This window comes from Erpetoichthys calabaricus, chromosome 6 (genome assembly GCF_900747795.2).
Source record: "Erpetoichthys calabaricus chromosome 6, fErpCal1.3, whole genome shotgun sequence".
In the NCBI taxonomy this organism is placed as follows: Eukaryota; Metazoa; Chordata; class Cladistia; order Polypteriformes; family Polypteridae; genus Erpetoichthys; species Erpetoichthys calabaricus.
Window position 1 is genome coordinate 215,022,749 of NC_041399.2, and position 27,335 is coordinate 215,050,083.

Sequence of the window (27,335 nt, forward strand, 5' to 3'; positions counted from 1 at the left end):
GAACATGAACATTAGCCAATGTGAGAGAGGCCTTCAGTTGCTTAGAAGTTCCCTGGGGTCCTTTGTGACCTCGCCGACTATTACATGCCTTGCTCTTGGAGTGATCTTTGTTGGTCGACCACTCCTGGGGAGGGTAACAATGGTCTTGAATTTCCTCCATTTGCACACAATCTGTCTGACTGTGGATTGGTGGAGTCCAAACTCTTTAGAGATGGTTTTGTAACCTTTTCCAGCCTGATGAGCATCAACAACTCTTTTTGTGAGGTCCTCAGAAATCTCCTTTGTTCGTGCCATGATACACTTCCACAACCATGTGTTGTGAAGAGCAGACTTTGATAGATCCTGTTCTTTAAATAACACAGGGTGCCCACTCACACCTGATTGTCATCCCATTGATTGAAAACGCCGGACTCAAATTTCACCTTCAAACTAACTGCTAGTCCTAGAGGTTCACATACTTTTGCCACTCACAAATATGGAATATTCGATCATTTTCCATTAATAAATAAATGACCACTTATAATATTTTTGTCTCATTTGTTTAACTGGTTTCTCTTTATCTACTTTTAGGACTTGAGTGAAAATCTGATGATGTTTTAGGTCCTATTTATGCAGAAATATAGAAAATTCTAAAGGGTTCACAAACTTTCAAGCACAACTGTAGATATAAAAGGCACTATATGATAGATAGACAGATAGAAGTAAAAGTTGCGATAGATCCATCCATCCATCCATTTTCCAACCCGCTGAATCCGAACACAGGGTCATGGGGGTCTGCTGGAGCCAATCCCAGCCAACACAGGGCACAAGGCAGGAACCAATTCTGGGCAGGGTGCCAACCCACCGCAGGATAGATAGATAGATAGATAGATAGATAGATAGATAGATAGATAGATAGATAGATAGATAGAATACTTTATTAATCCCAATGGGAAGTTCACATACTCTGGCAGCAGCGTATTGATAAAAAAAACAATATTAAAGAGTGATACAAATGCAGAATGGGACCCAAACATCTTCTGAGAGCAACTTCTCCCAACCATCCAAGAACAGTTTGGTGACCCACATGATGGAGCACTGGGCCATAAGGCAAAAGTGACAACTAAGTGGCTCAGGGAACAAAACATCAACAATTTGAGGTCCATGGCCAAGAAACTCCCCAGACCTTTAATCCCATTGAGAACTTGTGGTCAAGAGGTGGGTGGACAAAAAAAAAAAAAACACCAATTCTGATAAACTCCAAGCATTGATGATGCAAGAATGGGCAGCTGCCATCAGTAAGGATTTGGCCCAGACGTTGATTGCCAGCTTGCCAGGGTGAATTGTAGAGGTCTGGAAAAAAGAAAGAAAGGCCAACACTGCAGATATGGACTCTGTGCATAAACTTCATGTCATTGTCAATAAAAGCCTTTGAATGTTCTGAACTGCTTGTAATTCTACTTCAGTACACCAGAGAAACATCTGACACAAAGATCTAAAAACACTGAAGCAGCAAACTTGGTGAAAACCAACACTTGGGTCCTTCTCACAACTTACGGCCATCACTGGACTTCCAAAGTGTGTGTGCTGTGACAAACATGCACTAACAGATGGCGCTTATGCAGCGAGTGTAAATGTCATTAGTTGTGTGCCCAAGTCGTCTCTCACTTTCACTGTAAAAGCATCTCTTCCTCGGGTTTTCAGTGCTTATTTTTTATTTGTTTTTGGTGTGTAGCAATATATTTTACCTCTGTCTATTAAATATGGCATCCAAGAGGAGTGTGGAAGCAACGAAACCTAACGCCGGGTTTATACTTCATGCAAAGTGACACATGTGCCTGTGGATGCTACTGCTACGCAAGTGTTTTACTGTTTATACTCGCGCGTGTGCTTTACATAAATCGGGAAGATTCCACCAGGTGGCAGTGCAAGATATCATCACGGTGAGAACAAGTTCAGCTTCGCTGTGTTATAAATTGCCTGAAACATCCAATAAATGCCGAGGATACCTTGTCACAGTATCTCTGAAAAGGATGTTTAATGATTACATCCATCAATCCAGGGATGCGCCCATCGGGCGCGAGACAGAAACAAAATCCCTGGACGGGGCATCAGCTCATCGCAGGGTGAACACAAGCGTGCACGCGCACACATACACTAACGACATTTTAGCAAATCCCCAAACCTTCAAGTCTTTGGAAGGAAACCAGAGCCCACTGTGGAAACCCACCAGGAAAACATGCAAACTCCAGGCAGGGAACACCAGGGACGGGACTCCCTATTGCGAGGCAGCAACGCTACCCCCTCCACCACCATGTTGTAGTTATTAACAGTATTCGTAATTTAAATGAAGTTAACAACTTATCTGTGAAATGTAACATAAATACTTTAATACATTTCATCATGAAAGTGATAATCTGAGGATTCTAAATGTGCAGAGAGCTGGAATATCAAACATTGAATGAGTTCTGTGTGGCAACCACTGCCTGCTGCTGCTGTCAGTTCAGGGGGAATCCCCAGCAGCTCGTAGCGATTAACAACTGAGTCGGCTTTAAGATGACATCTATGACGGTCTACTTTAATGATAAAATAAACTACGGGATTAAAGTCAAAATTTTGTGGTTAAAATATACAAAATAGACCTTTTCACCGTGTCCCTAACTTTTTTTGCCTCTGTAGCTCAAATACGCTGCTGTACATTCTGATTGTGAAGGTGACAAAAAAAAAGATAGCGCAGAAGACAATATGTGAGACCTTTAAAATGTATCGCATCATTACAATGGGGAATATGCGATGCTTGACTATAAAAGCACCACGAATGCATCTGTATGTCAAACTGTTCACCAAACATCGAAGCGCGCACATCGATCCTCAAAGCGATTTGCTGTCACGTGTAGATAGTGAACAGAGACTCCGACATCACGTTGCAACTTGATCACACTGCGCCCCTCGACTTTTTGCTGGTACTGCAACTCGTGTTAATATCTGAGGACGTGTCAAATGAACACTGGGAACGCGTGGTAGTCATGATGTGTGCGCGTATGCATTCTGAGCATTAAGTATAAACCAGCACTAAGAGGGAGGTTGTGGTATCGACAATGACGTGATAAAGGAAATCCTCGCCAAATCGTGTTTATGGAAGGTGAACAGCCATGCTGGACATCAACACTCCTCACTAAGGTGCAGTAAATGTAATCTTCATGTTATAATACAGTATTTATTTAATCGTTTTCATGTTTTAATTTATTTAGGGCATTCAATTGTGTTATTTTTACCGTAAATTATGTGCCTTTGCTGTTTAAGTTTATCGAAATGGTTCTTGTTCAGCGCCTGGGAACAGATTAATTCACTTTCTATTATTTCTAACGGGGAAAACTGATTCGGACTTCAAACAATTCAAAGTTCCGGCATCTTGAAATGAATTAAGTTTGAAGTACAAGGCACCACTGTAATGGGCGAGAAAAAAAAAAAAAATCTGATGGTTTTATGTTGGACAGAGATGACGTTCCTGAGGCAACGGGCTTCTTTCGGGATCAATGCTAAACGATCCTCAAGCCACATCACAACATCCATGAAACAAACGTGTCTCCCGTGTTGCCTAATCCACAAGTCAGATATCTGCTTATAAGCTCACCGGTTATTTTGACTCAAATCTCGGTAAATTAACCACTTGCAGAAAATCCTCTCAAGTGGCCGAGGAGTCCGCTCGGATAACCTTGACCAGAAATGGCACTCGGCAGCAGGACCCCTAATTCAAGCTCTCAACATCACCATGCATTTTATTGTAACAATTTATTAAACAAAAGTTAGAGGGTAGGGGGGGGGGAAAGTTTGTGGTTAACATGCAACTTCCATGTTAAGTTTTGTGGAGTGGAGGGGCGAGGGGAGAAAAAAAAAAAAAAAAGCCTTCCTTCTTTTTCGTTTCCCAAATGTCAGACAGCAGGGATACACACAGGAACTCGGCAGGTTTTAAATCCGGGTTGTGGAATTTCCAGATTAGGGAATGGTAATGGTTTTCACGTCATCAAAGTCAAGAAACTTGTTTTCATCCTGGAAGGGGGAATGAGAGAAAGAAAGAAAAAAAATGAAGTGAATGGTATAGCACTTTAGATTTTAAAAACAGATATTTAATTACGCTTGTTAAACTAAATTTACTGTAATTGTACCTTTGTCTCTGGGCAAGATGGTACACAAGGTAATATTTGATAGGCCTTCCAAGCTCTGGTCCTGGAGTGCTGCTGTGGTTGCAGGTTTTCATTCTAACACTTTTCTTAATTGGGGACCAGTTTTTGCTGCTAATTAACTTTCCATTCATTTGAATTTTTATTTTTTTTTAATTGCTAAATAGATTTGAGATGTGAAGCAAGTCAAACGGATGACCAGCTAAGTCAAGGTCTCCCATCCAAGTACTGGCCGGGCCTGAATGGGTTTAACTTCAGGTGGATGACTTCTTTTGATGTGCACGTGGTGTGGCTACTGGTCGTAAAGTAAATTTAAATTTTATAAAACTGATTGTAAAAAATCAGATCTTTGGGCTAGACAATACCTCACAACAAGAGTAAGAACACCCGATCTGTTCAAATTAAAGACATGGGAATGTTCTGAAATACAAATTTCTAACAGGCGTCACGTGCGGGATGACCGGGAGTGTGCAATGTGTGACGTCATCATCACGACTGTGTAAAGGTCAGTGTGTGCATCACTCGACCATCTGAGATTTTTGATTCCTCTTAATAAAATTTTTTAATAACCCACCCTATTTGTTCCAGTTACAATTTTGTTCCTTGATTTCATTTAACGTCTGCTCGCCTTGGCTCTGGTGACGTGTCCCCTTGCAAATCCCGCACTGCATCCCGAATCTGATCTTTGCTTCACATCCTGAATTTTATTTATGATGTCTTCACGGATTTGACTTTTTGGGTGGTAATTTTGACACTGGGACGATCGTGATGTTATGTGGCTTTGCTTCAAATACACCGAAAAATAAAAATCCCAATACCCCAGTGCAGTGACGGGGACACTGAGCTGTAAAAAAATGATGAGGATGTCCTTTGGATGAGACGTGAAACCAAGGTCCTGTCTCTCTGTGGTCAGTAAAGATTCCTGGGCACCCTTCATAAAGGGCAAGTGTGCATCCCGATTTTGCCTTCCATGGCCTGATCAATTTGGCCCCCTACTCATCCCCTGTCCCTAATTGTCTCTCTCTCTTACCCCTTCACCACCTAACAGCTAATGTGTGGTGAGCGTACTGGCACAAAAATGGCTTGCTGGTTGCATCAACCAGGTGGATTCTTCCTATTCGTGCTGGTTGAAGTGAAGTGAAGCTCCTCACTCACTGAAGCTCTTTGACTAGTGAGAAAAGCACTAAATAAATCCATCCATCCATCCATTTTCTAACCCGCTGAATCCGAACACAGGGTCACGGGGGTCTGCTGGAGCCAATCCCAGCCAACACAGGGCACAAGGCAGGGAACCAATCCCGGGCAAGGTGCCAAGCCACCGCAGCACTAAATAAATGTAAAGAATTATTATTATTATGAAATTGAGGCCTGGGGTCCCCCGTGAACTCCCAAACGTGCCTCACTTTGCAGCACATCACAATTCTTTACATGTCAGACATTTTGCATAACGTTTACAGTTCACAACACATGAAAAGTGTCCAGAGACCACAAATGACTCAGAGCCCCCCAGCGTACAGAAGTGGGAAAACACCTTGGAAACACCCAAACACCATGTTCTGACTAAACTGCCCACCATAGCTTATTCATTCTGGCCCCCCTAATCATCCTCCATCTCTAATTGGCTAACTATATCTCACTCCTTCACCACCTGAATGCGTGGCGAGCATACTGGCATAAAAATGGCTGCCGTCGCCTCATCCAGGTGGGTGCTACACATTACTGGTGGTTGACGTGCTCCCCACTCACTATGTAAAGCGCCTTGAGCAGTGAAAAAGGCACTATATAAAAGTGCAAAGATTATTTTTATTACTTTGTTGTAATATTTTGTGGGTCATTTTTGCCACTACTTTGGTTATTTATGGGTGCCACCATTTTATGTCATTAAGATGGCGGCCCACGTTACTAGGGGCGTATCCTCAGAGTTCACGACAATCGAGTAACGATGCGACAAGTTAAAAGGATAGCGAAACCCTTTTTCAAACATTCTGTTCACCATTTTATAGAACTCTTGCATTAGCCGTTCCCTAGCTCCATTTTTAAAGTACGATTTTTGTCTCTCAAGTTGGCTTCGGTTGCAATTTTGACATCTGTTTTGGCTTTTGACAAATGTGCTTCTTCCCCAGTTACCATCAAAAAAAAAAAAATGCCTCTTTGCTAGGGTGCATAATATAACAGTGCAAATGAAAAAAAGCAGCAGCTGGACGATGCAATTCAATTTTAACTTCGATTAAAAGAGTTTGAAATTAAAAAAAGACTCCTTGGTCATCAAAATCCTGGAAACTAAGTTTGAAAAATGACAAAGATAAGGGAACCGTAAGCAAAAAAAAAAAAAAAAAAAGAAAGTTGCCAGGCAGATCATGACAAACACACGGTGCCAGGGGAGGTGGAGCTTAAGCTGGCAGCACTGAACACCATTGGACAGAATGGAGCAGAGTGTACTCTTGACCACACACCATTCTAGGATCACCGATTAATCAAACATTGTGTATATCTTTAGGATTCGGGAGGAAAACCGGAGTAACCAGGGTTACGATTTTTTATAATTTTTATATATTTTTTTTTATGCTTGCACACTTTGTGCGGGTTTTCGTTCAATAGAACACTCTAGATAAGAACAGGCCATTCAGCCCAATAAAGCTCGCCAGTCCTGTCCACTTATTTCTTCTAAAATAACATCAAGTCGAGTTTTGAAAGTCCCTAAAGTGTTACTGTCTGCCACACTACTTGGTCGCTTATTTCACGTGTCTGTGGTTCTTTGAGTAAAGAAAAACTTCCTAATTTTTGTGTGAAGTTTCCAACGGTGTCCCCGTGTTCTTGATGACCTCATTTTAAAGTCGCCGTCTCGATCCACTGCACTAATTCCTTTCTCCTATCCAGGCGTGTCAAACTCAGGGCCTGGAGGGCCACAGTGGCTGCAGGTTTTCTTTCTGACCCTTTTCCTAATCAGTGATCAGTGCTAATTAACTCCTTTGCCTTCATTTTAATAGTCTTGTTTTTAAGGATTCAGACCTCTGAATTGATTCCTTTCTACATTAAATGACAGCCAAACAGAAATGAGATGTGAAACGAGCAAACAGATGACCAGCTAAACTGGGATTTCTAACTCCAACCAATTTCACTCCAACCAGTCTCTTAATTAAAAGCCGATTCTTGTTGTTTATTAAACTCGTTATTTAATTCTATGTCTTGTTGCTGCTCTCATTGTGCCATAGCAGACATTTCCAAAGCTGCTGTTTTTCTGTTTTTTTGTAAGAACATTGTCAAAATGTTTTGGTGACTGGAGAGATCAGCCTTAATGAGACCTTTATCTTTATTTTCAGATATTGTGTGATGGACACAGGTGAGCTGGTCATGTGGCGGCTTGTTTTATGTCCCACTATTATTTGGCTGCTAATTAAGGAAAAAGAAACAACAAATTGGCCTGAGTCAAGTTAATTAAAATGAAGGCAAAAGAAGTTAATTAGCAGCAAAAACTAGTCACTAATGAAGAAGATGGTTAGAATGAAAACCTGCAGCCACTGCGGCCCTCCAGGACTGGAGTTCGACACCCATGTTTTAAACACTTCAGTCAGGTCTCCTCTTCATCTCCTATAAAAGCTCAGCTCTTTTAATCTTTCCTCATAATTCAACCCCTGTAGCCCTGGAATTGGCCTAGTCACTCGTCTCTAGACCTTCTCCAGTGCTGCTATGTCTTTATGGAGACCCAAACTGCACCCAGGACTCCAGATGAGGCCGCACCAGTGTGTTATAAAGCCTGAGCAGAACCTCCTGTGACTTGTACTCTGCACATCAAGGCGCTATATAACCTGACATTCTGTTAGCCTTCTTAATGGCTTCTGAACACTGTCGTGAAGTTGATAGCTTAGAGTCCACTACAACTCCTAACTCCTTCTCATAAGGTGAACTCTCAATTTTCAGACCTCCCATTGTGTATTCATACCTCACATTATTACTTCCCATGTTTAATACTTTACATTTACTGACATTAAATGGTTAACAGGCTCAGATCTTTTCATCTTTCCTCATAACTCATCCCCTGTAGCCCCTGAGTCAGCCTAGTTGCTCTTCTCTGGACTCTCTCTAGTGCTGCTATGTCCTTTTTGTAGTCTGGAGACCCAAACTGCACCCAGGACTCCAGATGAGGCCTCACCAGTGTGTTATAAAACTTGAGCAGAACCTCCTGTGACTTGTACTCCACACATCAAGGGCTACGAGGGCAATCCCAATAGTAAGATCTCCTATTTTTTTTAGAAATACAAACAACCGTTTATTTTCTATAATGTTTACATCATTTTAAAGGTTAAAGACTCATTTATTTTTCAACATAATCGCCATTTCGGTCAATGCATTTTTGTAGACGCTGTGGTAGTTTTACAATGCTCATGTCATACCAGCTCGCCGCCATGTCCTTCAGGAAGCGTTGAACATCATCTTTCACCTCTTCATCGGAGCAGAATCGCCTTCTGGACAAATGTTCTTTCAACTTAGGGAACAGGTGGTAGTCACTGGGTGCCAAGTCCGGACTATAGGGTGGGTGGGTGATGAAGTTCCAACCGCCGATCTTTACGCATGTTTTCCTCAGCCTTCGCGACCGTCTTGTCGGAAATTGACGGTCTCCTGCGCGAATTTCGCACTTGGAGGTAGCGTTCAACGGGAGCTCCATTTTCAATGGCTGCTAAGCCAAGATAGATCATCCCAGCGAAGCCGCACATGCTTGTTTGGGAGTGGAGGAGGCACCAATCACAACAGTGTGGCCAACAGCCATACAAACAGTTTCTCTACATCCCCACCGCTTTGGTGACCTTACTTTTGGGATTGCCCTCGTATATAACCTGACATTCTGTTAGCCTTCTTAATGGCTTGTCGGGAAGTCAATAGCGTAGAGTCCACTACGACTCCTAACTCCTTCTCATGAGGCGTACTCTCGATTTTCTGACCGCCCATCGTGTATTCAAACCTCACATTTTTACTTCCTATGTGTAATTCTTTACATTTACTGACATTAAATTTCATCTGCCACAAATCTGCCCAAGCTTGTCTGCTGTCCAAGTCCTTCTCTAATGATATAACGGATTCCAAATTATCTGCCCGTCCACCTATCTTGGTATCATCTGCCAACTTAACCAGTTTGTTCCTTATATTCCTATCTAAATCATTTATAGATATTAAAAATAGCAGCGGCCCCAGCACTGACCCCTGCTGGTCACCATCCTCAGCCAATTCTGATGAGGTTCCTCGCACCATCACCATCTGCTTCCTATGTCCGAGCCAATTCTCTACCCGTTTACACCCCACAACCTGAACTGCCACTTCATTTAGTTTCATTTGGCCGTTCAGTAGAATAGCAAACTCATTTGGACTTTTACATTTACCAGCTTTTACCCAAAGGGATTTTCAAAAAGGGTCATTACGGTACAACACCCTATTACTAAAAGAGGTCATCGAGTATCTGTGAATCTGAGGGACTATCTGGGAACAAGTGTGACAGAACAAGGTGACAAAAGCCTGTTTTTTTTTTTCTCGTAACCCAGTGTTACCTTTCTTAGCATCTTCGAGACCCTCTCTATGACCACTGACTGATTTAGAGGAATTCTCCGTTGAGGAATCTCCACCAACAGTCATTGGGCAACGTTGACTTCTTCAACTGCATGTGACGACTAATCGCCAGACAGTTCACAAGCCATAAGTGACCCCGTTGTGACCAGAGCATAATAACTAGCCAGCCATGGGTGACTCAGAGCATCCACTTCTTTATTTTCCGAGCAGCACACGGTGACATTCAAAACAACAACAAGACCCCCAAGACTCATTTCCTATCCTTTCGTCAGGTAACACACTTTTTAACCCTCCCTCTAGCGTTCTGGCAGAAACGACGACTGAACACAACAGACCTCTTCAAATTCAATATAATGGTGAGGCAACCTGGAACCCATTTTGTTAAAGAAACGATGTTCTACACCAGACAGATTGACACTAAACTGGTTACAGGCCATTAGTGAAACAGGAACGTTTTGAGTCACATCCACTTTCACAATATTGACACTTGAATTTCGTGATTGCAAGACACAAAACTTACGTTAAAGAGAGTGGCTAGGAGTTTTTGGGTTGGAAAACTTCCATCTTTAAGCGTGTCCTTTTCCACAGCTGTCAACGTACGTAAATTCATGCACAATACTAAAGTCCGCTCTATTCACGGACCTCATTCTCACCACGATGTGTAAAAACGTGACACGTCGCATATTTTTCACACAAACATGCAACAAAACGTATTGTCGTGCACATGACTGTGTTTTCTCCACAGGAAAATCTCGTTACGTGGATTCCAAAAACTATTTGATGATCGAGTTGGTGATTGGTTATTCTCTCTGCTCAGTTTCTTTTTGGTTTCGACTCGCACCTGTCATTTTAGGTCTGCTTCTCATTTTGAAATGCCTTGCGCCAGATCTTACAGTCTGGACTCTTTTTTTCCTGAAACTCTCTAAGTCCCCTGACCCCCCAAAATTTACTCTACCAGTTTGATTCTCAACTCCTGTTCCTCGACTCTCGTTGAAATGCTCTCAAATCACTTTGCATCGGTACAAGCAGGAGGCTTCACTGACACGAGAACATGTAAACTCCTCACAAAATCTACTATTCACTCCTAATCAGTCTCACTTCACGTGGGTCACAGTCACAGGGGAGGCCTAGTGGGCCAGTGTATGGCAGGTGGCACACTCACCCCCAAGCAAACATCCATCTTTGAGAAATGAGAGGGAGATAAAGCTACAGAGACACAAAGAGAAGATGCAAACTCCACACAAAATGTACCACCCACTTCAAATCCAACTCACTTCATGTGGATCAGGGACTTGGTGGTGATGGAGCCCAACCAGGCAGCATCCATCTCTACATGGAGGGCACAGTCACACACATACAGGGATATTATGGAATCTCCAACTAGTCTAACGCATGTGGATCTGGGAAGAACCCTGGAGAAGCAGAAGATAACCTACAGCTCCCAAGTCAGTGTCTTAGAGGCAGCAATACTAAATCAGTGCCAACCCCACACCTCCCTGAAGAAAAAGCAAATTTACTGTTGAGCAAAAAAGGAGAAGAAACTGCTAACCCTTCACACGTACCGCTTTTGGATCCTCCTCTTCAAATGGACCCTCGCTGATGTAACTCAAGGATTTTAGTCTGCATTGGATTAGAGAAAACAGAAACAAAGGTTGAATTGAAGACCACCTGTGTATACACATGAACAAATATCTGCGCATACGCCTTTGAAGGAGTTGCATTGTGTCTTTGTGGACCTGGAAAAACCACATGACAGGGGGCCTCGAGAGGAGTTGTGGGATTGAATGAGGAAGTCGGGAGTGGCAGAGAAGTACAGTACTGTGCAAATGTTTTAGGCAGGTGTGAAAAAAAGAATGCTTTCAGAAATATAAATAATGATTGTTTATTGTTATCAATTTACAAAATGCAAAGTGAGCAAACAAAAGAAAAATCTAAATCAAATCAATATTTGGTGTTCCTACCTTTTGCCTTCAAACCAGCATCAACTCTTATCGGTCCACTTGCACAAAGTCAGGGATTTTGTAGGATTCTAGTCAGGTGTCTGATCAGCCAATTCTACCAAACAGGTGCTAATGATCATCAAAGTCACATGTAGGTTGAAACACAGTCATTAACTGAAACAGAAACAGCTTCAAACTGGGTGAGGAACAGTCAAACTCTGCTACCAAGGTGAGGTTGTGGAAGACAGTTTCATGTCATGGTGAGATTGAGCACAGCAACAAGACACAAGGTAGTTCTACTGCATCAGCAAGGTCTCTCCCAGACAAAGATTTCAAAGCAGACTGGGGTTTCAAGATGTGCTGTTCAAGCTCTTTTGAAGAAGCACAAAGAAACGGGCAACGTTGAGGATCGTAGACGCAGTGGTCGGCCAAGGAAACAGTGCAGCAGATGAAAGACACATCAAGCTTATTACCCTTCGAAATCAGAAGATGTCCAGCAGTGTCATCAGCTCAGAACTGGCAGAAACCAGTGGGACCCAGGTACACCCATCTACTGTCTGGAGAAGTCTGGCCAGAAGTGGTCTTCATGGAAGAGTTGCAGCCAAAAAGCCATACCTTGACATGGAAACAAGGCCAAGCGACTCAAGTATGCACGAAAACATAGGAACTGGGGTGCAGAAAAATGGCAGTAGGTGCTCTGGACTGAGGAGTCAAAATTTGAAATATTTGGCTGTAGCAGAAGGCAGCTTGTTCATCAAAGGGCTGGAGAGCGGTACAACAATGAGTGTCTGCAGGCAACAGTGAAGCATGGTGGAGGTTCCTTGAACATTTGGGGCTGCATTTCTGCAAATGGAGTTGGAGATTTGGTCAGGATTAATGGTGTTCTCAATGCTGAGAAATACAGGCAGATACTTATCCATCATGCAATATCATCAGGGAGGCGTATGATTGGCTCCAAATTTATTCTGCAGCAGGACAATGACCTCAAACATACAGCCAAAGTTATCTTCAGCATTAAGAAGAACAAGAAGTCCTGGAAGTGATGGTATGGCCCCCACAGAGCCCTGATCTCAACATCATCGAGTGTGTCTGGGATTACATGAAGAGACAGAAGGATGTGAGGAAGCCGACATCCACAGAAGATCTGGGGTTAGTTCTCCAAGATGTTTGGAACAACCTACCAGCCGAGTTCCTTCAAAAACTGTGTGCAAGTGTACCTAGAAGAACTGATGCTGTTTTGAAGGAAAAGGGTTGTCACACCAAATATTGATTTGATTTTGATTTCTCTTTTGTTCATTCACTGCATTTTGTTGATTGATGAAAATAAATGATTAACACGTCCATTTGTGAAAGCATTCTTTGTTTACAGCATTTTTTCACACCTGCCTAAAACTTTTGCACAGTACTGAACATAAGAGTTGTACAGGATATGAACGAGGGAAGTGCGACTGTGGTGAGGTCTGCAGTAGGAGTGACAGAGGTGAGATGACATCAGGGATCGGCTCTGAGCCCTTTCTTATTGGCAATGGTGATGGACAGGTTGACAGACAAGATTAGACAGGAGTCCCCGTGGACTGTGATGTTTGCTGATGACATTGTGATCTGCAGGTTGAGGAGAGCCTGGAGAGGTGGAGATATGAGAGGAGAGGAATGAAGGTCAGTAGGAACAAGACAGAATACATGTGTGCAAATGAGAGGGAGGTCAGTGGACTGGTTAGGGAAGTAGAGTTGGCAAAGGTGTAGGAGTTTAAATACTTGGGATCAACAGTACAGAGTAATGGGGATTGTGGAAGAGAGGTGAAAGAGAGTGCTGGCAGGGTGGAGAAGAGTGACAGGAGTGATTTGTGACAGACGGGTATCAGCAAGAGTGACAGGGAAGGTCTACAGGACGGTAGTGAGACCAGCTATGTTATATGGGCTGGAGACGGTGGCACTGGAGACAGAGCTGGAGGTGGCAGAGTTAAAGATGCTAAATTTTGCATTGGGTGTGATGAGGATGGATAGGATTAGAAATGAGGACATCAAAGGGTCAGCTCAGGTTGGACGGTTTGGAGACAAAGTCAGAGAGGTGAGATTGCGTTGGTTTGGACATGTGCAGAGGAGAGATGAGGGGTATATTGGGAGAAGGGTGCCAAGGATAGAGCTGGCAGGCAAGAGGAGAAGAGGAAGGCCTAAGAGAAGGTTTATGGATGTGCTGAGAGAGGACATGCAGGTGATGGGTGCGATAGAGCAAGATGACGAGGACATGAAGATATGGAAGAAGATGATCTGCTGTGGCAATGCCTAACGGGAGCAGCTGAAAGAAGAAGAAGAAGAATCTACAGTCAGCCATAATGACAGTAAAAACCAGTAAGGTTTCAGAAAGGATGTCTGATTTATTCAAAATCAAAAACTGAAATCTTTCATTCCTAGAAATATTCAGACCCTTAATTCATTTCTCTGAAGAAGTCCCGTTTGGCAGCAATTTTAGCTTTTAGTCTTCTTGCTAAGTGTCTGCAAACTTCACAAACCTGGATTTGGGTGGTTGACTTCATTTTTCCCGGCAGATCCTCTCAGGCTCTGATAGACTGGATTGTAGGCATCCGTAGATCGCAATCTTATGGTTTCTCCACACGCGTTCTATGGGCTTTAAGTCTGGGCCACTCAAGGACAGTCCCAAGACTTGTTCTGAAGCCACTCCGTCATCATCGTTTTGGCATCATCAGACCATTGTTACTCCAGTCTGAGGTGGGGTACACTCTGGAGTGGATTTCCTTCAAGGACCTCTCAGTATTTTGTGGAGTTCATCCTTCCTTCAGTTTTGACCAGTCTACATGTTCCCATAAGCATGATGCTTCCATCGCCATGCTTCACCCCAGAGATTTGTATTAGGCAGGTGATGAGTGGTGCCTTGTCTTCAACAGACATAGTTCTTGAAGTTCCACCCAAAGAGTTCAATGTTTGTTCCATTAGACCAGTAAGTATTGTAATCGTCCAAAAATTTGACCAACATTTTGATGAATCTCGATATTTTAGACCTCCCAGAGTCAGATTTACATTCTCGTAGGAATATTATTGTAATCGCTCAAAAATTCAATTTTGATGCAACATGATTTTAGACCTCCCCAAGTCTGATTTACTCTCTCATAGGGAAATTATTGTAATTGTCCAAAAATTTGATTTTGATGAACCTCGACGTTTTAAACCTCCCAGAGTCCGAAAAATACAATTTTTGGAATTATATCTGTCTGTGTGTGTGTGTATATAAACACGATAACTTGAGTTCGCTTTCATTTAAGTCAGCCAAATTTTGCATACAAATATTGGCACAAAACATAGATTTCTATAAACTTTTGAGCTATTTCCGTTAACCAGAAGTGGTGCTTTACCTTTTTATTCATGCAGCTGCAGAGTCCAATTTATTCAACTTCACTTTTATAATAATTGCTCAATATATTATTAAATTTGATTTGATGTTGATGGTTCTTTAAATGTATATAATATTAAAATATAATCCTTGTCTTACGATTTACAGCTCTAATACCTATCCCCATATCTGTGTATACGAGAAAATCACGGGGAGGCCACTCCCGATTTTTCCTGATGGTCACATAGTCATTTAAATGTCATCTGACCAACTCCAAGCTGTCTTTAGCTCAAGAGGGGCTTCCGCTTAGCTACCCTACCCTACCCTACCATAAATGCTTTAATCGATGAAGGGCGGACGAGATGGTCATCCTTCCAACCATTTCTCCCATCTCAGCAGAGGACTTGTGACACTGTTTGAGTGAGCATCGAGCTCTGGGTCACCTCCCTGACCAAAGCCCTTCTTGCCCAGTTACTCAGTTTTGCCAGTCAGCCAACTCTAGGAAGAGTCCCAGTGGTTCCACACTTCTTCCATTTCACAATTTGACTGAATTCTGCTCATTTGCACATTTCATTCCTTGATGGGTCACCCCTCACAGAAGAAAACCATATAGAGAGGTTCCTTCCCATGGTGCCGCTTGTTGAGTTGCTCACCTGTATGCACCTAAATTGTGTTTTGTACAGTTTGAGTGCTGCAAACACGCATAAAAGGGGCAAATAATTTACCAACTGCTACAGTTTTGCAGTGCAACTCATGGCCGGCGGTGTAACCATCCCTTTCACGAAGGACGCTTCCTCTTCCTGTTTGTGATGAGGCGTATAGATAGATAGATAGATAGATAGATAGATAGATAGATAGATAGATAGATAGATAGATAGATAGATAGATAGATAGATAGATAGATAGATAGATAGATAGATACTTTATTAATCCCAATGGGAAATTCAAATTATGTTTAGGGTAGGCGACCGGTTATGCCCAAGGCACTTTCGGTAATTTTAGTGTGGGCATAAATACTTTTATAGATGATGTTAATTCTCCAATATAGACGAATGCCATTTTAGTTTAAAAATGCAGTTTTTAAATGAAAAAGTAGCTGTTGTGAGATAAGAACAGGAATCCTGGCCAGGGAGGGGAACAAGTTATTACCAGGATGAGAGGCCCGTGAGGAACGTTGTACAGAGTGGCCAGCTGGGCAGAAAGATAACTCTGTGCCCAGCTGGTTTAAAATAATGGGTGGACCAGCGGAAGCCAGAACCTGGGGAGTGGATCCATCCCCCATGCACTAGATAGCAGTGGTCCTCATATGAGGAAACCAGTCGGGACACCTGCCAGGGTGCTAGGGAAATGGAGTCCAGCCCTGTAGGGGTCCTTTGGGGTCAATAGAGGGTGCTGTTGGGGAGGACCACTCTACTTTGTCTATGACCATGAAGTGCTTCCTAGAGGAGACAGAATGGCACAGGAAGCATTGCCGGGTCTGGCATAAAAGGAAGCCCGCTGACACGGGGCAGAGTGGTGGCTCTGAGGCTAAGGTTGCCAGTTCGAATCCCCGTCACTGCCAAAAAAGAGATCCTACTCTGCTGGGCCCTTGAGCAAGACCCTTAACCGGTAATTGCTCCAGGGGTGCTGTACAATGGCTGACCCTGCGCTCTGACCCCAAGGGGTTGCGAAAACTAACAAATTCCTAATACAAGAAATTGTATAAGGCGAAATAAGGAACAAAAAAAAAAACAAAACATATGGGAGAGTTGGAGTTGGGAGGCAGCAGGCAAAACTCAATGGAGGTGAGGGAGAAGGAAGAATAGAATTATTGATTATTGATCATTTATTGTGAAATTTGTGGCTTATTATTGGGAGAGGATTGTAGAAGGGTGCCTGGAAGAAGAATAAAAATCCTTTATTTTATTCTATTAACATGCAGAGTATCGCTAGGTTTATGGTTCGGGGCTCTCTGGCGCCATCCTGTGGTCACACTGTGTAGATGTAGCGTAAGTGGATTCCTAAAAACAGTAGAATCTACAAGTGGATAAAACATGACACAGGTGTGACAATTTTACTAGATAATCCATTTCAATTGCTTCAAATGCAAGTGTGCAGAATGTTTGTCAGTGTGCGAGTGTATCTGGTCACGTGAAAAAGAAAGCACACCCTCTTTCAATTCAAAGGTTTTATGTATTAGGACATAATAATGGCCCTTAGCAGGTGTTAAAATGAGGTAAATAAAACAGCACATGACACATTATACCACGTCATTAAAAAAAAACATCCAAAATGAAGAAGCAGTGTGTAAAAAATTAAGTGCACCCTTACGGTTTCCATAGAAATGAAGGGGATATGTTTCTGGACTTCTCTAGCACCTTAAACACAATCCAACCACTGCTCCTTAGGGACAAGCTGACAGAGATGGGAGTAGATTCATACCTGGTGGCATGGATTGTGGACTATCTTAAAGACAGACCTCAGTATGTGCGTCTCGGGAACTGCACGTCTGACATTGTGGTCAGCAACACAGGAGCGCCACAAGGGACTGTACTTTCTCCGATCCTGTTCAGCCTATATACATCGGACTTCCAACACAACTCGGAGTCCTGCCACGTGCAAAAGTTCACTGATGACACTGCTATCGTGGGCTGCATCAGGAGTGGGCAGGAGGAGGAGTATAGGGACCTAATCAAGGACTTTGTTAAATGGTGTGACTCAAACCACCTACAACTGAACACCAGCAAAACCAAGGAGTTGGTGGTGGATTTTAGGAGGCCCAGACCCCTCATGGACCCCATGATCATCAGAGGTGACTGTGTGCAGAGGGTGCAGACCTATAAATACCTGGGAGTGCAGCTGGATGATAAATTAGACCGGACTGCCAATACTGATGCTCTGTGTAAGAAAGGACAGAGCCGACTATACTTCCTCAGAAGGCTGGCGTCCTTCAACATCTGCAATAAGATGCTGCAGATGTTCTATCAGACGGTTGTGGCGAGCGCCCTCTTCTACGCGGTGGTGTGCTGGGGAGGCAGCATTAAGAAGAAAGACGCCTCACGCCTGGACAAACTGGTGAGGAAGGCAGGCTCTATTGTTGGATTGGAGCTGGACAGTTTGACATCTGTGGCAGAGCGAAGGGCGCTGAGCAGACTCCTGTCAATCATGGAGAATCCACTGCATCCACTGAACAGGATCATCTCCAGACAGAGGAGCAGCTTCAGCGACAGACTGCTGTCACCGTCCTGCTCCACTGACAGACTGAGGAGATCATTCCTCCCCCAAACTATGCGACACTTCAATTCCACCCAGGGGGGTAAACGTTAACATTATACAAAGTTATTGTCTTTTTTTACCTGCATTGTTATCAATCTTTAATTTAATATTGTTTTTTGTATCAGTAAGGTGCTGCTGGAGTAAGTGAATTTCCCCTTGGGATTAATAAAGTAGGGCGGCACGGTGGCGCTGTGGGTAGCGCTGCTGCCTCGCAGTTGGGAGATCTGGGGACCTGGGTTCAATTCCCGGGTCCTCCCTGCGTGGAGTTTGCATATTCTCCCCGTGTCTGCGTGGGTTTCCTCCGGGGGCTCCGGTTTCCTCCCACAGTCCAAAGACATGCAAGTTGGGTGGATTGGCGATTCTAAATTGGCCCTAGTGTGTGCTTGGTGTGTGGGTGTGTCCTGCGGTGGGTTGGCACCCTGCCCAGGATTGTTTCCTGCCTTGTGCCCTGTGTTGGCTGGGATTGGCTCCAGCAGACCCCCGTGACCCTGTGTTCGGATTCAGCGGGTTGGAAAATGGATGGATGGATGGATGGATTAATAAAGTATCTATCTATCTATCTATCTATCGATAAGTAACAGCCAGGTGCTGCTCATCAAATAAACTTAATTAACTGATCATCAGCAAGTGTGACCACCTGTATGAAAGCTGCGGGTTTGGCGCATTCAGGTGTGTGTTACGATAATGACAAAGAGGAAAGGTGTCAGCAAGGATCTCAAAGAAGCAATTGTTGCTGTCCATCAACCTTTGAAGGGTCATTCGGCCGTTTCCAAAGCATTTGAAGTCCATCATTCTACAGTGAGAAAAATTATTCACAAGTGGAAAAACATTCAAGACAGTTGCCAGTTGTGGATATCCCAGTAAATTCACCCCAAGGTCAGATCACGCAATGCTCAGAGAAACTGCCAAACCACCCAAGATCTCCATCTCAGACTTTACAGGCCTCCATTTGTACCATTCCCCGAGCCGGCACGATTATAACAACATGTGCTGCCATCCTAAAGCAGCAGCAAGGAGAAAAATAACTAAATAATCTGGAGTGCGAGAGACCAACACACACTATTTTCCTACTAGACCACCACAAGTGCAGAGCACACCAGCAAAAGCAAAGTTAAGTTACAAAAGAATTGTTGTTATCCCGTAAAATGAGGCATTGGACACAACAGACCAAACCCATGGATACAGAACACTGTAAACATGAATCACGAATCAGAGCAATTAACAACATACACCACTAATACACAAACGTGAAAAACAAATTCATGCAACCAGAGTCCTTTAAATATTCACTGTTAATCAGGACTATTTACAGTCTGGGATTGCGAAGGATGTGCCGAGCCGTACCTCCTGTTTGGGGAGATGTAATGCTACCCGGACCCTCATGCTGGCTATGAAATAAACAGACAGACAGACAGACAGACAGACAGACAGAACTTACTTTTTCTCCTGGATTTCACAAAATGAACTTAATTTCTGAGACTGTGTCTTCCAGAAGTTCTGTAAATAAAGATCAACAAATTGTGGTCACTTTTAAAATGAACCTCACCTTTTTTGGGAATGTTCATACTCACAATCCATAGAAGTGCAAGCAATGAGTGCAAACTGAAAGGGGAAAACGGGCAGACAAACAATGAAAAAGCCAAAATAGGCAGTGGTGCTGCACACAGCCACAGGGCAAGGAGAGGGATAAAGTGGAGGTGCCCCCCAAACCCCTTCAGCTGGCCCATAATTAGAACAGGCCTGGGGCTTTTTTTGTTTTGTTTTCCTGTGGAAAGCACCTTGAGATGCATGTAAATGTGTGATAAGATGCTGTATAAAGTTACTATTACTCTAATTCTACCTGGATGAGATCCTGATGAGAACCTGTGGTGGGTGAAACTATTAGCTAACACAGGGGAGTTCTGAAATATTTTATATCATCATTTCATATTATATTATATTATATATATATACACACACATACATACATATCAGGTCGGGACTCAGTCTACGAATGGAATGAATGAATAAATGAATGAATGAATGAATACATGCATACATGCATGCATACATACATACAGTGGGTACGGAAAGTATTCAGACCCCCTTCAATTTTTCACTCTTTGTCATATTGCAGCCATTTGCTAAAATCATTTAAATTAATTTTTTCCCTCATTAATGTATACACAGCACCCCATATTGACAGACAAAAAAAAGAATTTTTGAAATTGTTGCAGATTTATTAAAAAAGAAAAACTGAAATATCACATGGTCCTAAGTATTCAGACCCTATGCTCAGTATTTAGTAGAAGCCCCCTTTTGAGCTAATACAGCCAGGAGTCTTCTTGGGAAAGATGCAACAAGTTTTTCACTCCTTGATTTGGGGATCCTCTGCAATTCCTCCTTGCAGATCCTCTCCAGTTCTGTCAGGTTGGATGGTAAACGTTGGTGGACAGCCATTTTTAGGTCTCTCCAGAGATGCTCAATTGGGTTTAAGTCAGGGCTCTGGCTGGGCCATTCAAGAACAGTCACAGAGTTGTTGTGAAGCCACTCCTTCGTTATTTTAGCTGTGTGCTTAGGGTCATTGTCTTGTTGGAAGGTAAACCTTCGGCCCAGTCTGAGGTCCTTAGCACTCTGGAGAAGGTTTTTGTCAAGGATATCCCTGTACTTGGCCGCATTCATCTTTCCCTCGATTGCAACCAGTTGTCCTGTCCCTGCAGCTGAAAAACACCCCCACAGCATGATGCTGCCACCGCCATGCTTCACTGTGGGGACTGTATTGGACAAGTGATGAGCAGTGCCTGGTTGTCTCCACACATACCGCTTAGAATTAAGGCCAAAAAGTTCTATCTTGGTCTCATCAGACCAGAGAATCTTATTTCTCACCATCTCAGAGTCCTTCAGGTGTCTTTTAGCAAACTCCATGCGGGCTGTCATGTGTCTTGCATTGAGGTATGTCCCACCCAGAGGTGTCATATTGGATTGAGGACAGACGAGTCAGCGTTGGGGTTTAGGGGGGGGTGGTTTGGCAGTCAATGATATCAATTCCTTCATCCTCTCACCACATGAGGCCGGGCATTGTCATATATATATGTATATATATATGGAAGAGAAGGTCTGTGATACGGTTTGCATATTTGCAGTTGGAGATCCACGAAGGGAGAAAAAACGAATCATGTATCATAAAATAGTTTTATTCCTGAGCTTTCAACCCCTATCAGGGGTCTTCATCAGAGGATAATGCTTAGACTTACAAGAATCAAAGGCAATATATACCAACACATTCAGTGGGCATAAATCCAGCATATGCCAACTTAAGAAGGACATGTACACAATAATTAAACTGTACAACCCCCCCCCCCCCCCTTGATCATACTAACTTAGTCACCTCCACCCACCCAAACCCCCCCCCCCCCCCCACTGAATGTGTTGGTATATATTGCCTTTGATTCTTGTAAGTCTAAGCATTATCCTCTGATGAAGACCCCTGATAGGGGTTGAAAGCTCAGGAATAAAACTATTTTATGATACGTGATTCGTTTTTTCTCCCTTTGTGGATCTCCAACTGCAAATATATATATATATTATATATTTTAGTAGAATGACAATCAACCATGTTTATTTAACTTATGTTAGGCAATGTTTTTTTAATAACATTTTTAGCTCCTCCATTACCAACACACTCTTCTGAATGAGTTTGCAGTTGTTCAGCATATCCTGGTTTTCATTTAACAGTTTAATAAATGGATTACAAAAAGGATGAGTCGCATAGCTAAATCATTCTTAACAATACAGTATGTGTGCCTTTTGTATTTTATACAGATGATAAGATAACTGATGACAAAGTATTCAGCAAACAGTCCAGTGAAAAGTGTTTAATGCTACCAACTGATGTTGTGCTGGACAACAGCTCTGCAGTCTGATGTACATTTTGGTATTTTCTGGTGTTCTTACAGTTCTCAGTGGTCCCACATATCCATCCTTAACACTATCAGTAGTTTAAAATGAATTGAAACATATTAAGAAGTGATAAGAAAAAGAATTGGTCCTCTCCAAGGCAAGTTAAGCCTAATACAAAATCTTTGTAACTCAGTTATAGATTTGGATTCAATGTATGCCATAACTGCAAACACAATTGGAAGGTGAAACTGCATTTAGAATGAAATACTGCCACTGCTTTTTAATATACTGTATTTGAAAATTACACAGTAAACCACATCGGATAGAAGCTAACGCAATACAACACATTCGCAATGGCTTATGGGTAGTTCGGATACATGCAGAGCTCTGTCGCTAGTCAAGTTGAGGCCAATGTTAAGTGAACATGGATGCTCCACTACAGCAGTGGTTCTCAATCTGTGGTGTGGGGGGCGCGAAGTAACAAAAAGGGGGGGGGGGGGGGGGTGCAAAGATGTGGAAAAAAAACCAAAAAAAAACAAGAATCAAAAATATGAAAAATACATCTATTGAAACCAAAACAAATTAACTTAAACTACATTCTGATACTAGAAAAATAAATACAGAGTTAGATAAATGTTGATAAAAGTTTAATAGGTATAATAAAATGTTTGTATGATATATCATTAATTAAAAAAGAACAAATTGGTATTAGTGGGTTCCTTTCAAAAAAACATTAGGGGGGCGCGATTAAAACTGTTATGAAAACTCGGGTCGCAAATACTTAAAGGTTGAGAAACGCTGACCTACGTGATGTGAGGGAGATTCTGTTGTCCAGAGGGAGTGAAACTTCGGCTCAGTCCAGAAGTGAAAACAGCAGGGCTCAACAAAAAAGCTGATATAAGGTACAGTTATGTCTTCCTTAATGATGGCATATGGTTTTGACAAGAGCATTTTTAGTCACCTCCGTTGTTAACTGAGTTGACATATTAAAAGGTGGGCATGGGACAATGCGCCTCTGTGTCTGATGTCATTTTTGCAAGACTGACTTTTGATGCAAAGCAGCACGTCTGCATCGGTGTCTTCCTTGCACAGCTAGGTTTGCATCTCAGTGTCAATTTCACCATGCTGACATGTCAAGTACACACCTGTCCTGATGTAACCTACACTAAGCTTACCCAACCTCAAGTAACCTAACATTAGCATAATACTGTACATACATTAAAATTTAATGATTAAAATATAGTAATACATTAATAAATTCTACAATACAACCACTTATGAAGACGTTTCAACACGATTTGATTTTGTTTATTGTATATACACACTCACACACACATATACATATATTATATATATATATATATATATATATATATATATATATATCCATCCATCATCCAACCCGCTATATCCTAACTACAGGGTCACAGGGGTCTGCTGGATCCAATCCCAGCCAACACAGGGTGCAAGGCAGGAAACAAACCCCGGGCAGGGCGCTAGCCCACCGCAGAGCAGTGGATCCATTAAATCCTATAAGTTTTGAGGTGGGGGACATATTCTGGTACTATCTTAAGTAGGTTACATACCTTCTAGGTTGAGCGTCAGGGTAGGAGCCCTACAAAGCCACAATATATCTGTTACATTCATACAGTGTGAAACCACGATACGTTTATATCCTGTCTAATTATATTGTAATGTAGCACCATACGAATTGCCGTGATGTCCAAACCCTGGCTCGTAACAAATCCTTCATGCCAGTACCCAGGTGTCGCACTTTCCTAACACAGAGGTTTTATATGGTACTGCTACAAAACACTGGTAGGTACAACAGAAGCTTTAGTGTCAAACTTCCACAGGTGCCCAACCAATGCCATTTTGGTATGACAAGGACCCTGCATTGAACCTCTGACACTGATTAAGAGAAGGCGTACCATGGTGTCAGCTTCCATTTGCATCAACGACTGGGCGTCCTTCTCCAGACTAGACAGCTCATGGATGACGATTGAGTGGAACTTGCTGAGCCTCTGCAACCTGACATAAAGCATCTCCACATTAGACAGATGACAAGACATGAAAAACACAACATAACTTTAAGTAGAACATTTGCAGTGCAGAATATGACTCTTAGATAATGGACACACACCCACACACACACACACCCCAGTGTTCTTCAAATTCTTCTATCGGCATGACATCACCAGCTGGAGGGAATCCATAATTAAAGACTTTATCTATTGCTTGTGTATCTCTTATTTAAGTACATATAGCTCAGTTTGTCCAAAGTTTCCAAATTCTGCACCTTCAGCTTACTTCTCAGAATGATCCAGTCCGTGGTGTGATGTGTGTTCAAATAATTCCACAATCCAAATATCTTCATTTTAAAAATTTTAGTAAAATTCAAAGCAAAAGCAATTCATAGAGAAATAGAGGTGAAAAAGAGAGTGCAGACAGGGTGGAGTGGGTGGAGAAGAGTGTCAGGAGTAATTTGTGACAGACAGAGATCAGCAAGAGTGACAGGGAAGGTCTACAGGATGGTAGTGAGACCAGCTATGTTATATGGGCTGGAGACGGTGGCACAGGAGACAGAGCTGGAGGTGGCAGAGTTAAAGATGCTAAGATTTGTATTGGGTGTGATGAGGATGGACAGGATTAGAAATGAGGACATTAGAGGGTCAGCTCAGGTGGGACGATGGGAGACAAAGTCAGAGAGGTGAGATTGCGTTGGTTTGGACATGAGCAGAGGAGTGATGCCGAGTATATTGGGAGAAGGGTGCTAAGGATAGAGCTGCCAGGGAAGAGGAGAAGAGGAAGGTCTAAGAAAAGGTTTATGGATGTGCTGAGAGAGGACATGCAGGTGATGGGGGTGACAGAGGAAGATGACGAGGACAGGAAGATATGGAAGAAGATGACCTGCTGTGGCAACCCCTAATGGGAGCAGCCGAAAGAAGAAGAACAACAACAATAGGGAACATTTCTTGTATAAGGGAAAATTCTGTTGAAGGCTTAGGCATCTTGTAGCAGTTCTCTACATAAGCAGTCATACAGCCATAACTTCAAAAGTTCATACGGTCAGAAAAAGCTTATAAAATGTTTGTAACATGGACAGAAACATGTCTGCCAAAGTTCTGCTTGTAAGTTAATCTAACAGTCCATGGTTTGAGTAGTGAGGCCATTTCCTAACTGGCACAATGTCTTTACAGGAATAGCTAAGAAAGTTCTACTGTACTACATGCTAGCTTACAAGGGCAAAATAAAAATGATATAATAAATTATGGGAAACTGATATTCTATTCAAACTAAGCAGGCATTTATGTGAATTTGACATTAATGTTCTTAGATAGGCTCCAGGAGTTCATTTTTAATTTATTATTTTTCATTTTTTTTATGTTCACAATTGAGTATTGTCTCTTTAATTGCACTTCCATTCCCCCTGCTTTGTGGGTGGAGCCACCAGGGGCGGGGACACCCTGACATCACCACTCCAGAGCCCTCCCACTGGCTATTTCAGGTCAAATCTGTGTTTGGAATATCGTATTGGCAGCATTATTGGATTTACTTACTGGTTTTTGTGACTTTCTTGCTTCTGTTTAAGGATTTCGTGTTTGCCTATTTTTGTTCTTCTGGATGTTTTGTTTGTATATTTCTATTTTCTTCTAATCCTTCATTTACAAAGATTCTTTATTTGCTTTTTTTTTTTTTTTTTTTATAAACACAAGCTAAGGGTTTACAGTCATCCCTCCTCTTGTGGGGCTATGGATACATTTTGTGGAGTTTTCTCGTTATGTAGTTAAGCCAACTTTCTAATTGTATTTATTTATTTTTTTTGGATGGTCTGCTGTGGCCCACTAGTCCCTGTGTGATTTTTTTTTAAACAGTAAAGTGTATTCACTTCTTAACCAACTTACCTGCACTGATGCAAGTGGCTCAACATGTCAGATATGGTATGCTTTGAAACTTTGAGGGCTCGCTGGGTTTGCAATTCCATCCTTCTGTGCCTGGCCTAGAAGCAAGAAGGTAAAAAATAAATCAAAATCAATAAGATTACAGCCTTACCCCCCTTCCTGAAATCTCCTATGTAAGGTGCATTTTCAGACATGGACAGACAGAGAAACAGGTAGAACTTTATTTGTCCCAAGGGGAAAGGTTAGCGTTCTAGAAAAGCTCAAGATATGCTAACAATCCACAACAACCACCACCTCAAATATATACAAGAATTATAAAAAAAAAGAGAAATACTTCTGACTTTGCTAAAGATAAGAGAGCAGTCGGGTGTGAGGCAATATAAAAGTCGTGATGCCCTGATGTACTGCTACAGCCTGTGTTAATATTGTTACTGGACTGTCTGGTACATTCCTAACCCCATACCCCATTTTAATTTAATACATATTGATATGTCCCTAGCTCCCTTTTTGCTACTGGTGCCGTTTTAGTCATTGCTTTATTTTCCGCCATATTGTATTTTAGGTTAAGGAAATTATCTTCCTTTTACCTTTAAGTTGTCAAAGATTTTCACATCCTAATACTGTGTATGACTTCTTGCCAGAAATCTACATTAAAGTATTTGGATTCTTAGCTTTACTCGCCAAGAAAGTCAAGGCTATCTGTCCACGTTCACTACAACCAATGGGGAGATGAAGGAGGAGACAGGGTCTTAGGAGAGAAGCCTCACTAATACAGTGTTTGGGGATGGAATAGTACATTCATATGAAAAAGTTTGGGAGCCTCTCTTAATTCTTTGGATTTTTGTTTCTCATTGGCTGAGTTTTCAAAATAGCAACTTCCTTTTAATATCTGACATGCCTTATGGTAACAGTTGGATTTCAGCAGTAATATTAAGTTTATTGGATTAACAGAAAATATGCATCATAACCAAATTAGACAGGTGAATAAATGTGGGCCCCCCAACAGAGATATGACATCAATACTTAGTTGAGCCTCCTTTTGTCCCCTAGACCAGGGGTCCCCAACCACCGGTCCACGACCCACTACCGGGCCGCAGCCGTCTGACAGCCGGGCCGCAAGAGAACTGCCGGCAACGGAGACTCACTCAGACTTTTCACAACGCTTGGCGGGCGGGGCTTTGCAGCGGCGCAGAGAGAGGAGAGAGACCGAGGTGAGAGAGTATTACAACAAAGTATTGTTACGGTCCCGACAGTTTCCCCATATGACACGAGTCTATAGAAATCGCGTTACTACGAA

The 27,335-nt window shown here is 42.4% G+C and overlaps 1 protein-coding gene across 1 annotated transcript in view; it reads right to left on the bottom strand.

Annotated features, from left to right (window-relative positions):
* Nucleotides 1-3,801: 3,801 nt before the first annotated feature.
* The window catches only part of sycp2l (synaptonemal complex protein 2-like), a 106,262-nt gene continuing 82,728 nt past the window's right edge, over nucleotides 3,802-27,335 (bottom strand). Inside the window, exons 24-28 of the mRNA XM_028790826.2 lie at nucleotides 26,042-26,136; nucleotides 24,068-24,167; nucleotides 19,696-19,754; nucleotides 11,279-11,336; nucleotides 3,802-4,029 (exon numbers count right to left, since the gene is read on the bottom strand). Coding sequence (XP_028646659.2) covers nucleotides 3,976-4,029; nucleotides 11,279-11,336; nucleotides 19,696-19,754; nucleotides 24,068-24,167; nucleotides 26,042-26,136 — 366 coding nt within the window. The 3' untranslated portion in view covers nucleotides 3,802-3,975. The remainder of the gene's footprint in view (nucleotides 4,030-11,278; nucleotides 11,337-19,695; nucleotides 19,755-24,067; nucleotides 24,168-26,041; nucleotides 26,137-27,335) is intronic.